Source organism: Amblyraja radiata, chromosome 2, assembly GCF_010909765.2.
Source record: "Amblyraja radiata isolate CabotCenter1 chromosome 2, sAmbRad1.1.pri, whole genome shotgun sequence".
NCBI classification, from domain to species: Eukaryota; Metazoa; Chordata; class Chondrichthyes; order Rajiformes; family Rajidae; genus Amblyraja; species Amblyraja radiata.
Window position 1 is genome coordinate 26,576,016 of NC_045957.1, and position 13,129 is coordinate 26,589,144.

Genomic DNA, 13,129 nt, shown 5'->3' on the forward strand with positions numbered 1-13,129 from the left:
ATTAAAATTCTGAAAATGAGGAAAAGATTTTTGCCAAATAACTTTTATTTTTACGAGGATGTTTCCGTAACCGGCTTCCGTCTACGCACTAGTATCCTATGGGATCTTTGGTGCAGAGACGGAAGCCGGTTACGGAAATGGGGCCTATAATTACCCATGAATCTGCCCATGACCGTACTATGTTTTTTTCGTCGAGTGGACTATCTTGCTCGCTATAGGATCTTTGCTTCAGACTGTGTGTGGTGGGAGGGAAGAGAGGCAGAATGGAGGGTGAGAGGTAGACCTAGGCAAGGACGGGTTTTGATAGGTAGATGGTTGGAGCAAAGGTCAGAGATTGAAACTCCTCTTCTCATTCTCTGATTCCTAAGGCAGCAATGTGTGAATATAGATTTTGTAGAAACTAGGAGCACAGGAACTGCAGGATGTAAATAAATAGACAGAATGAAAAGATAACTGCATTCTACAATGAGGAACTAAGAGGATAAACTAGAAATTACTACTGGGGCTTATGCTCTTGACAAACAACAGAAAGTTAACAGGAAATCAAATACAAAAAGAGTGTGCAGAAATGAACTGCAGATGCTCGTTTATACGAAAGATAGACACAAGGAGCTGTTGCAACAGCAGGTCAGGCAGCTTCTCTGGAGAAAAAGGATGGGTGACGTTTCGGGGCGGAACCCTTCTTCAGACACAAAGTAGGTGGGGGAACTGGAGGTAAGAAAAGGCCAGAACAAATCAGGGCTGGCAACAGATGACCAAGGAGAGGTGGAGCCTATAATGATCCATTGTTGGCTGGGGAAGAGGTGATAATGAAGGGATACAAGGATGCCATCAGTGGTGTGAAAGAGTGTGAAAATGATGGGCAGACACTATTTAAGGTGAACAAATACAACATCAAGAGATTCAGAAAGGATAGTGAACTGCAGTGGTTATTTCACAGGGTACAAAAGCTTTTCCTTGTTTCCCTGTACACATGACGGTAAATTAAACTAAACTAAATTAAACTAAACTACCCACATGATGGATAGTGTGGCGCTCATCACAATATGGCCGTAAATAATTCAAACCGGTAGTGGCTACACAGCAATGAAAAGTCAAGTCATTTGCAGAAATACAGTGAGATACAGGTACAATGAAAATCTTGCTTACAGCAACACCGCAGGCACATAGACTCACACAACACACAAAACATAAATTAAATGTAAATTACACATACATTTTACAATACAGTGAAAAGAAAGATTGTGCAAAAACCAAGACAACAGGATCAAAATACACGATAAAAAAAACATCTCTAAGGTGTAGCAAGAGGTGGTCGGTGGAGAAAGGATTAGGGTTGGAAGAAAATCGTTCAAATTCGTTCAGTGGTTAAACTGAGCGGTGTTTAAACTGTTTCAGGATGACTACACATTATCATATGCTTTATTTAAAGTAGACATTGAAGAGGGGCATGAAGAAGACAAACTAAATTCAGATGGAAGGAACTGCAGATGCTGGTTTACAAACAAAAGTCACAAAGTGCTGGAGTAACTCAGCAGAACAGGCAGTATCTCTGGTGGACATGGATAGGTAAAGATTTGGGTCGGATCCTCCTTCAGACAGGAGGTGATTCTGAAGGAGGATCCGGTCTAAAAAAATGTCTCGACCAGAAACGTCACCTCTCTAAATTAAATCTAAAACTGGGATTTGGTGCTAAGGTTTTAGGAGCGGATGTGACAACTGAGATTATCTGCACAAGAAAGGGAAAGGCTCAAGATGTGTACTTCAAGGAGCATTCAAGATCATAAAGAGCATTAAAAAAAGTCATACATCAGTGTGTTCATCACTGTCATAGATAACGAGAGGAGGTTTGGCTCAGATTTAGAAAAGGTAAAAAGGCATTTTGGATTTAATTACTTTAAGGAGAAATTAATGATTGTTGATGATGGATTGTCAAGGGAGACAATGGATATAAACTACATTCTTTACCCTCTGCTCTGCTTTCTGTTCAGAATTGTAGTGTGCTATCCTACTGTCGCAGCTGTGGAGTTGCTGCTTTATAGTGCCAGAGACTCGGGTTCGATCCCGACTACTGGTGACTTTACGGAGTTTGCAAGTTCTCCCTGTGACTGCGCATGTTTTCTCTGGATGCTCTGGTTTCCTCCCTCACTCCAAAGACATGCAAGTTTGTAGGTTAATAGGCTTCCGTAAAATAAATTGGTCCTAGTGTGTAGGATAGAATTCGCATACGGGTGATTGCTGGTCGGCACAGACTCGGTGGACCGAAGGGTTTGTTTCCACACTGTATCTCTAAAATAAACATTTCTGGCATCATTCTGCTGAGGATACAGAGGAGTGTGAGGTGTTGCGTTTTGGGACGTCGAACAAGGGCAGGACCTACACAGTAAATGGTAGGCCTCTGGGTAGTGTTGTGGAGTAGACGGATCTAGGAGTACAAATGCATAGCAAAGGTGGTCAAAAAGGCTTTTGGCACTTTGGCCATCATCAGTCAGAGTATTGAGTATAGAAGTTGGGAGGTCATGTTGCATTTGTATAAGATGTTGGTGAGACTGCATTTAGAATATTGTGTTCAGTTCTGGGCACCATGTTATAGGAAAGATATTGTTAAGCTTGAAAGGGTTCAGAAAATAATTACGAGGATGTTGCCAAGACTAGAGGGTGTGAGCTATACGGAGAGGTTGAGTAGGTTGGGTCTCTATTCCATGGAGCTTAGGAGGATGAGGGGAGATCTTATAGAGGTGTACAAAATCATGAGAGGAATAGATCAGGTAGATGCACAGAGTCTCTTGCCCAGAGTAGGTGAATCAAGGACCAGAGGACATAGGTTTATGGTGAAGGGGAAAAGAGTTAATAGGAATCTGAGAGTTAAGTTTTCACACAAAGGGTGGTGGGTGTATGGAACAAGCTGCCAGAGGAGGTAGTCGAGGCAGGGACTATCCCAACATTTAAGAAACAGTTAGACAGGTACATGGACAGGACATGTTTGGAGGGATATGGACCAAACACGGGCAGGTGGGACTAGTGTAGCTGGGACATGTTGGACGGTGTGGGCAAGTTGGATCAAAGGGCCCGTTTCCACACTGTATCACTCTATGATTCTGTGACACACACAAGGCTATCCCATCGTTTAAGAAACAGTTCACAGGTACATGGATAGGACAAGTTTGAAGGGTTATGGACCAAGCGCAGGCAAGTGGGACTAGGGTAGCTGGGACATTGTTGGGCTAAAGGCCTGTTTCCACACTATCACACTATGACTCAATGACTCTATAACTATATCTAACACATTCAATTGCCCAGCATCTCCCATCTACCATCCCCTCACTTTACCAAAGACCTTAATATCCTACGCCACAGTCAGCCAAGTATTTTTCCTCTGCAAATTTCAAATATACATTCTTTATGTCAAAGCCCAAATTATTTGTGGGAGTCGACTAAGTTCTACCAGTTCCGTCGCACAAACCGTCAACTTGTGGCAGGTGGCTGTTCTAAGTTTTGGATGGGACTTTATTCCTTGGAGCGCAGGAGGATGAGGGGTGATCTTATAGAGGTGGACAAGATCATGAGAAGAATAAGTCGGGTAAGTGAGTTTTTTGCCCAGAATAGGGGAATCAAGAACCAGGCAACATAGGATTAAGGTGAGGAGGGAAATATTTAATAGGAACCTGAAAGGCAATTTTGTTACACTAAGGGTGGTGGGTGTATGATATGAGTTGCCATACGAGAGGACGTAGTTAAAGGAGGTACTATCACGACATTTAATAAACATTTGGACAGGTACATGGATAGGACGGGATTAGAGGGATAAGGGCCAAACACAGGCAGGTGGGACATGCAGATGGGACTCTATGACTCTAAGTGCAGACATTTCAGTACATCTCCATATTTTGCAGCAAACATCTAATTTCAGGCTGGATATCAGACTGGAAGTTCAGCCGAGTTACATTGTAAGTAGATTTTGTAATGACAACCCAGGTAGGGAACTTTAACAGTTGTTTAGAGCATGGACAAAGTTGGAAAAACAAGGGTTCAAGGAAGTTTCAATCCCAGACTTGGATCAGATCTTCAGTCTGAGGAAGTGTCCCGACCCAAAACGTCACCTATTCCGTTTTCTCCAAAGATGCTGCCTGAGCCGCTGAGTTACTCCAGCACTTTGTGTCTATCTTCGGTATAAACCAACATCTGCAGTTCCTTCCACACACCTTGTACCCAACATTCTGCTGGAGAGCAGATATGTGAATGTACAGTGGAACTTGCTGCCAGGCCATGTAGAGTCCACCATCATTAAATATCTAATCAGGAGTGGTAGTACTGCGTATGCTTGTGGGACCATGTTCAACGTCATGAGGAGAGAAGTGGTAGGGAATTATTAAAGCCAGTAAAGTAAACACATTCAGAGGATCTCTCCCTCCATCTCTTACTCTCGCTCTCACCTTTTCTGCTTCACAATTGGGTTTGACTGCCAACTTTGGTGATACAGCCATTTTCACTGAATTTGCAAATGACTGTCCCGATGCTGCTTCCAAACCTGTTGTGCAAATAAAACGTGTAAATGTAAATATGAAATTAAAAGGTGAAAATGCCTAGCAAGTCAGTCAAGATTTGAAAGAGAAAGGTTAAGTCTCACGCCAGTCACTCCCTCCTCTCCCCTCTCCCATCAGGCAAAAGGTACAGAAGTGTGAAAATGCACACCTCCAGATTCAGGGACAATTTCTTCCCAGCTGTTATCAGGCAACTGAACCATCCTATCATTAGCTAGAGAGTGGTCCTGAGCTACCATCTATCTCATTGGGGTGGAAGATTGCAACCTTCACGTGGTCCGCCCTGTTTCGACGAATGCAATCAACCCGGCGTGCACAATCAAATAAGATCAAATAGAACAAGTTGTCCTACAACATTAGGCTGTGCACGCCATACGCAAGAAGATCTATCTCATTAGAGAACCTTAGACTATATTTAATTGGACTGTTCTGGACATAATCTTGCACTATACCTCATTCCCTGTATCCTGCACACTGTGAATGGCTCGGTTGTACCATCTACCTTATTGGAGACCCTCGGGCGATTTTAAACCGGACTTTATTGGACTTTATCTTGCGCTAAACGTTATTCCTTTTATCCTCTATCTGTACACTGTGGACGGCTTGATTGTAATCATGTACCGGCTTTCCGCAGACTGAATAGCACGCAACAAAAATAATGTTCACTGTACCTCTGTACATGTGACAATAGACTAAATTAAAACTAAATTAATCCTAAAAATACCTAATGACTCGTCTTCCACAGCCTTCTGTGGCAATGAATTCCACAAATTCACCACCCTCTGGCTAAAAGAAATCCCCCTCATCTCCTTTGTAGATTTGCTGGCCTCTGTAAAGTGCCCCTAGAATGTTGGGGGTGCATGAGAAAGTGGGATCATGTAGAACTAGTGTGAACGGATGATCGATGGTCGGGGTGGATTCTCTGGACCAAAGGGCCTATTTCCATGCTGTATCTTTCAATCAATGAACTAAAACCCCATTATATAACTGTTATAGTGGCCTGATATTTGCTACTCGAAGTAGCACTACATTTTACTGGGGAAAAACTTTAGAATCTGGCCTGATGTGAGATTGCCAGAACTTTAGATTATCTGTAAAATGCACTGATACACACCTACATAATCTGAAGAATAGTTGACATAAAGAATTGAATTAATGAAATAGAAGGATACATGTCTTGTATTGCATTAATATTAATTGTCATCTGCAGATGTGTCATAGTCACAGTGTAGAAACAGGCCCTTCATCCCAACTTGCCCACACTGACCAACATGTCCCATCTACACTAGTCCCATCTGCCTGCGTTTGGCCCATATCCCTCTAAACCTGTCCTATCCATATACCTATCCAAATGTTTCTTAAGCATTGCGATACTACCTGCCACAAATATCTCCTCCAGCAGCTCGTTCCATACACCAATCACCTTTTGTGTGCAAAAGTTACCCCTCGGGTTCCTATTAAATCTTTCCTCCTCCCACCACCATAAATCTATGCCCTTTGGTTCTCGATTCCCCTACTCTGGGCAAGAGACTCTTTGTGTCCACCTGATCTATTCCTCTCACTTCTATAAGATCAATGTGGTGGAAGCAGTTTCCACAGTGGTCTTCGAGGAAAATCGATCAGTTTGTGTTGAGGAAAAATCTGCGAGACCAATGCTCTGGGTGGAGAGCCAGCATGGCCAGGATGGGCCAAATGTTATCATTCAATGGCTCTATGAACTGACTAATATTAATCTACATTATTATATAACTAAAACTCTCATCTTGTTATCTGCAGGTAAGTAAGTAACCAAGTAAGTAAGTTTACTGGCCAAGTATTCACATACAAGTAATTTGCCTTGGTGCTCCGCCCACAAGTAACAATATGACATACAATGACAGTTACGAATGACTCAGAAGACACTAAACATTAATAATAATAAAACATTAATGATAAAACACCATTGATCAAGCATGTGAACCAACAAAATACCAGATCAAAGGGAGGCTACAGATTTTTGGCTGTTGAGTAGAGCAACTACTCGTGGTAAAAACTGTTTTTATGTCTGGCTGTGGCAGCTTTGACAATCCGGAGTAGCGTTCCAGAGGGAAGAGATTCAAATAGTTTGTGGCCAGGGTGAGAGGGGTCAGAGATGATCTTGCCCGCTCGCTTCCTGGCCCTTGCAGTGTACAGTTCATTAATGGAGGGAAGGTTGCAGCCAATAACCTTCTCTGCTGATCGGACGATTCGCTGCAGCCTCCAGGTGTTGTGCTTGGTGGCTGAGTCAAACCAGACCATGATTGAGAATGTGAGAACAGACTCTACGATGGCCGTGTAGAATTGGACCATCATTACCTGTGGCAGATTGTGCTTCCTCAGCTGCCGTAGGAAGTACATCCTCTGTTGTGCCTTTTTGACACAAAAGTTTGCGTGTTTTTTTATTTGCGCAAAAATGGTACATGATAGCGCTACAATTTTTGCCCCACCTTACTCACCTTGTCCTGTGCTAGTGAAACAAGTTTTGTTCAGATCGATGGTATATTTTAAAAGTTAGAGGCAACACCGATGATCCGGAGCCTGGGCGCTGAGGCTGGCAGCGGTAGCTGTGGCAACGGCCGGCTCCAGGGATGGGGAGAGGCCACGCAATGATCCGAGGCCTGGGCGCTGAGCCTGGCTCTGTAGCGGCAGCGCTGCTGCCTCCGGGGCACGCAAGGAGGGAAAGGAGCAGCACCCTCGAGATCCTGGGGAGGTGAGGAGGGAGATGGGGAGATTGAGGGAGAGGAGGGGGTAGGGAGGGAGAGGGGGGAAAAGTTGGGGAGGTGAGGAGGGAGAGTGGGGGAGTAGGGGGAATAGAGGGAGAGGAGGCAGGAGTGGGTGAGGTAGGGAGGGGGGAATAGAGGGAGAGGAGGGCAGTGGGGGAGGTGAGGAGGGATAGTTGGGGGGAGGATAGAGGGAGGTGAGGAGTGGGGGAGGTGGAGAATAGGGGGATATGAGGCGGGTAGGGAGGGAAGAGGAGTCATGGAGGTAGGGAGGGAGTGATAGATGGTAGAGGAAAGGAGAGGGAAGGAGGGAGAGGTGAGGGAGGGATTGGGGGAGGAGAAGGGAAAGAAGAGGGAGGGTGATGAGGAGGGGGAGGGAGTGCTGGGGGATGAGGGGAAATGAGCCGCGCCTGCGCAGTTGGGGGCTATGGGCGAGTGGTGGAATATTGCGTTGGGGGAGCAGACCCCAACGGGTCTGCACTTAGTCTTGTTGGAAATAAATGCGTTAATCAAAGAAATCACAGGTGAATTCACATTAGGTGAATAGTTGCAATCTTTTTCCCAGGGTAGATCAGACGAGACCAGAGGGCATATGTTTAATGTTAGAGGGGAAAGATTTAAAAGAGACCTGTGGGGCAACTTGTTCACACAGAGGTTGGTGTGTTTATGGATCGAGCTGCCAGAGGAAGCTGTAGTGGCAGGTACAATGGCAATGTTTAAAATATATATGGACAGGTACACAAATAGGAAATGTTTAGAGGGATATGGGCAAAATGAAGGCAGATGGAATTCGCTTGGCTACAAAACTTGGTCAGCAAGGATGAGTTGGGCCGAAGGGCTTGTTTCCCTGATATATCATTCCACGACACTCTCACAGGGAAATTCTGGGGACAGCTCTTTATTTAAGAGTGACATGAATCTGGAGTCTACGAAAAAATGAAAACAGTTTCTCATGGAACATAGCATCATAAGAAATGGCAGGAAGACCATTCGGCCCCTTGTTTCTAACTCACCACTTAATAATATCATGGCTGATCCTTTACATCAGAACCTACACTAACTCCTTATCGTTTGGTTTCCATCCATTGATGCCTCTGAGAGAAATCTGGCCAAATGCGTGACAGAAATGAATATAACAATATTAATAGGGTCAGATGAAGTAGGATGGAGGCGTTATCTCACACTAGTTGGACCATGAAGCCCATTCTATGCAATTGATATCCTGTCAAAAATACTGTACATGTATATAATCAAGTCGTCCACAGTACACATATATAGGATAAAGTGTACAACATTCAGTGCAACGGTAGTTACATTATATTGAACATTTATAGCCATTGAAATTAAAAGAGGCAAAAAGTGCTTATAATGCAATTATAAAATGTCTAATGTAACTAAATGAAAACCTTAGATATTTTATTATTTTAACAAATGTCTTGAGATTCATATCTTCCACATACCATGTTTTGCTCTGTAAGCAGATCCCAGGCAAGCTGAATTAGTTGTGTCTATTGTGTACACTGGGGCATTGAACACATCTGCCAAGACCTGCAGAAAAAGTCAACAAACAGGTGGTGACTATGCATTCTCCGTTATTGCTGTTTAATGGAGCAGTCCCGAAGAAGTTACTGGCGCCACATGCAGTCACACCAGAGACTGTGGCTGAGGAGGGCAAGAGACGCCTGGTGAAGTGGAATAAAATCAGGCAGCCCGTTGAGAAATTAATCATAAGACTTCAGGAAACAAACACACACGCACACTCACACACACAGCGTTTGTACCACACAAATCATTAATTAGAACAGAAAATATTAATTTTAATTGTATAGGAAAACACTACTCACAAATGTATGGCACCAACGTTGAAGTCAGTGAGAGGGTTGGAAAAATTATAAAAATAATTGCAGAGCTCTTAAATGTTGAGAATCTGGGTGTTCAGATGCATGATGCGGAAAAGCCTAGTGTATGGATACAGCAAGTAATTATTATACCTAACACAATTTAATTTATTTCTCAGGGAACTGAATGCACAAATAGAGAATGTATGCATCAGGTTTGCAGGGCTTTCGTTGAAGACTTCATCTGACAAGTATTAGTTTCCTTATTCAAAGAAGGATATTAAGGATGCTCAGAGAGTCAAAGAGTCAAAGAGTCATTGAGAAATACCTAGGGAAACAAGCCCTACGGCCCAATTCGTCTATACCGACCAACATGCCTCATCTATACAAGTCCCATTTGCCTGTGTTTGATCCATAGCATTCCAAACCTTTCCATTCTATGTAACTGTCCAAAGTGTCCTTTAAATGTTGTTTTTGTACCTGCCATAACTACCTCCTCTGGCAGCTCCTTCCATGTACCCACCACCCACTGAATGAAAAAGTTTCCCCTCAGATTCAAAGTCAAAGTTAAACTTATTCAAATTTATACAAAACGAAGGTGCAGTGAAATGAATTTGCCAGCAGCGATACACTTAAAAAAGAACACACAATACACAATAGAATTTAACACAAACATCCACCACAGCATTCTTCACTGTGGTGGAAGGCAACAAAGTTCAGTCAGTCCTCCTCCTTTGTTCATCCGTGGTCAGGGCCATGATCCCTCCATAGTTGCCGCTACGGACGGCCGGATGTACAGGCCCTCTCGTCGGGATGATCTAAACTCTGACGTCGGGACGGTCGATCACACTCCACGGCTTGGAGCGCCCGATTCGGCACTTTGCTACCGGAGACCGCGGCTTCAGGATGTTATAGGCCGCAGGCCGGTGGTCGGAGCTCTTCTCCGGCGATCCCCGGCGAGGGATCCCAGACTCCGCGATGGAAAGTCCACTACAACGCCCACGGCTAGAAGCTCTGCAGACCACAGCCCCATGATGTCAAAGTCACCAGGCCAGCGATCGGAGCACTCCTTTCTGGTGACCCCCGGCAAGGGTTCGCCCCGCTCCACGATGTAAAAGTCCATGCTGCGCCTGCTGCTGAAGCTCCAGGCCCGGCTCCGGGAAAGGCCGCTCCAATCCAAGCTGTTAGGCCGCGAGGGAGGAGACATGGAAAAAGTCGCCTCTCCGTCGAGGAGGCGACCGAAAAGCGGTTTCCCCCTTTTTCCCCACACCACCCCCTACACGAGATATACTGACAGTCACCTAAACTAACATTTGGACACACTAAAAAAAAACAAAAAAAGTTGAAATAATGAACACGCTGCTGGCAGGGCAGCCGACTCGCAGCGCCCCCAACCGACCCCAAAATGCCTATTAAATTAATCCCATCTCACCTTAAACCAATGATCTTGGTTCTTGATTCCCCCATTCTCCTTATCTATTCCAGCTATTCCCCTCATGATTTTATACACCTCTGTAAGATCATTCCTCAGCCTCCTGTGCTCCAAGAAATAAAGCCCTAGACTACCCAACCTCTCCTTATAGCTCAAGCCCTCCAGACTTACCAGGCCTGGAGTTCAGGTTGTCCTAAGACAGATAGTTGGACAAACAAGGCTTGCTTGTACTGGAAAGGACACATAGTGCTGGAGTAACTCACTGGGTCAGGCAGCATATCTAGAGAACATGAATGGTTGACGTTTCGAGTCGGGTCACTTCTTCAGACTGATTGGGGGGGGGGGGGGGACAGGGGGAAAGAAAGCTGGAAGAGAGGAGGGGCGGGATAAAGCCTGGTAGGTAATAGGTGGATAAACCTGACATGTCTCCAATGTTCTGCTTCTCTGGACTTTGTTCCAACCATCTGCCTATCAAAACCCCTCCTTGCCTGTGACCAACTACTGGAGTTAGAAGAGTGACTTCATTGCAACGTGTAAAATCTTGAGGGGTATTGACAGTGTAAATGTGGAGAGAGTGTTTCCTCTTGTGGAAGAATTTAGAGCCAAGGAAGACAAATCAGAAATATGGTGTCATTCATTTAATACAGACATGAAGTGAGCTTTTGGAACTCTCCTCTTTAAAAAAAAATTAGTTTATTGTCACGGATACAGAGAAAAGATTTTGTTGAGTGCTAGCCAATCTGCGGAAAGACAATACATGATTACAATCGAGACATCCGCAGTGTACAGATACATGATCAAGTGAATAACATTTAGTGCAGGATAAAGTCCTGTAAAGCCCAATTAAAGATAGTCCCAAGGTCTCTGGTGAGGTAGATAGTAGGTCAGGACCACTCTCCAGTTGTTAGCAGGATGGTTTAGTTGCCTGATAACAGCTGAGAAGAAACTGCCTGAATCTGGAGGTGTGCGTTTTCACACTTCTATACATCTTGTCTGATGGGAGAGGGGAGAAGAGGGAGTGATCGGGGCGCGACTCATCCACGATCTTCTCTTTGTTCTATCCACTCCTCTGCCCATCTATCTGCAGGTGAAGGTTACATTATTTTTTATCAGCTTGTTCTAACAAAGGGGCTCAGATATGAAACAGTAACATCTGAGTATCTGGTTGCTCAGAGGCAGTGTTGTTCATTGCAGTTTGTTTGCTTTTGAGAATGTTAAGGGTGACTCCTTAAAGACTCCCTCTTCTCCCCTCCCCGATCAGGCAAGAGGTCCAGAAGTGTGAAAACACACACCTTAAGATTCAGAAGGTAGACAAAAATGCTGGAGAAACTCAGCGGGTGAGGCTGCATCTATGGAGCGAAGGAATAGGCGACGTCTCGGGTCGAGACCCTTATTCAGACTGATGTGGGGGCCGGGGGGGGGAAGAAAGGAAGAGGCGGAGACAGTAGGCTGTGGGAGAGCTGGGAATGGGAGGGGAAGGAGGGAGAAAGCAAGCATTTCCTGAAGTTGGAGAAGTCAATGTTCATACCACTGGGGTGTAAACTACCCAAGCGAAATATGAGGTGCTGCTCCTCCAATTTACGGTGGGACTCACTCTGGCCATGGAGGAGGCCCAGGACGGAAAGGTTGGATCCGGAATAGGAGGGGGAGTTGAAGTGCTGAGCCACCGGGAGATCAGATTGGTTATTGCGAACTGAGCGGAGGTGTTGGGCGAAGCGATCACCAAGCCTGTGCTTGGTCTCACCGATGTAGAGCATTTGACACCTGGAACAGCGGGGTTGAAGGTGTCCTTCCCTCCTTCAGATTCAGGGAGTTTCTTCCCAGTTATTACCAGGCAACTGAACCATACACTAGAGTCCTGCCCTCACATCCACCTCATTGGAGACGTTTAGACTATCGTTAAATAAGCTTTACTGGTCTTTATCTTCGACTAAACATCATGTTTCTGTACGCTGTGGCCAGCTCGATTGTAATCATGTACAGTGTCTCCGCTAACTAGATAGCACACAACAAAACAGCTTTTCACTCCTCAGTACACATGACACGAAACTGACCTAAACTAAACTAAACTAAAGAAACAGTGTTTCCTTTCCAGAGTGTCAGTTGCCAAATATCTTCTTAACTGGATAGTCCAATGACAACATACTAGCCACAGGATGGAGACTAGCACCCATTCATCCTGATATGGTGGTTGAAGACGTTCACCTGACCCTCAGGTGTCAGAGTCAGCAGAATCCAGAAGTTCTTATCTTAATCACATTAATTGTAAGGTGGAGCTGTGTGAAAGGGGGTGAAGTCATAATCATACAGAACGGAAACAGACCCTTCAGCTCATCCCTCCATGCAACCAAGGTGTCCATCCGAACTAGTCCCACTTCCGTGTGTCCCTCTAAACCTTTCCTATGTTTCTCAAACCTTGAGATACTACCTGCCACAACCACTCTGTACCTCCTCCGGCAGCTCGTTCCATACATCCACCACCGTCTGTGTGAAAAGGTTACCCCTTAGGCTCCTCTTAAATCTTTCTTCCCTCACCTCCTCTAGTCTTGATTCACCTACTCTGGGCAAGAGACTCTCTGT

General features: G+C 44.9%; 1 protein-coding gene across 1 annotated transcript in view; it reads right to left on the reverse strand.

The window, feature by feature from the left end:
- Window positions 1–13,129, reverse strand: part of xylb (xylulokinase) — a 162,579-nt gene that overhangs the window by 17,549 nt on the left and 131,901 nt on the right. Inside the window, exons 17-18 of the mRNA XM_033043826.1 lie at window positions 8,740–8,827; window positions 4,434–4,528 (exon numbers count right to left, since the gene is read on the reverse strand). Of these exons, the coding sequence (XP_032899717.1) occupies window positions 4,434–4,528; window positions 8,740–8,827 (183 nt within the window). The remainder of the gene's footprint in view (window positions 1–4,433; window positions 4,529–8,739; window positions 8,828–13,129) is intronic.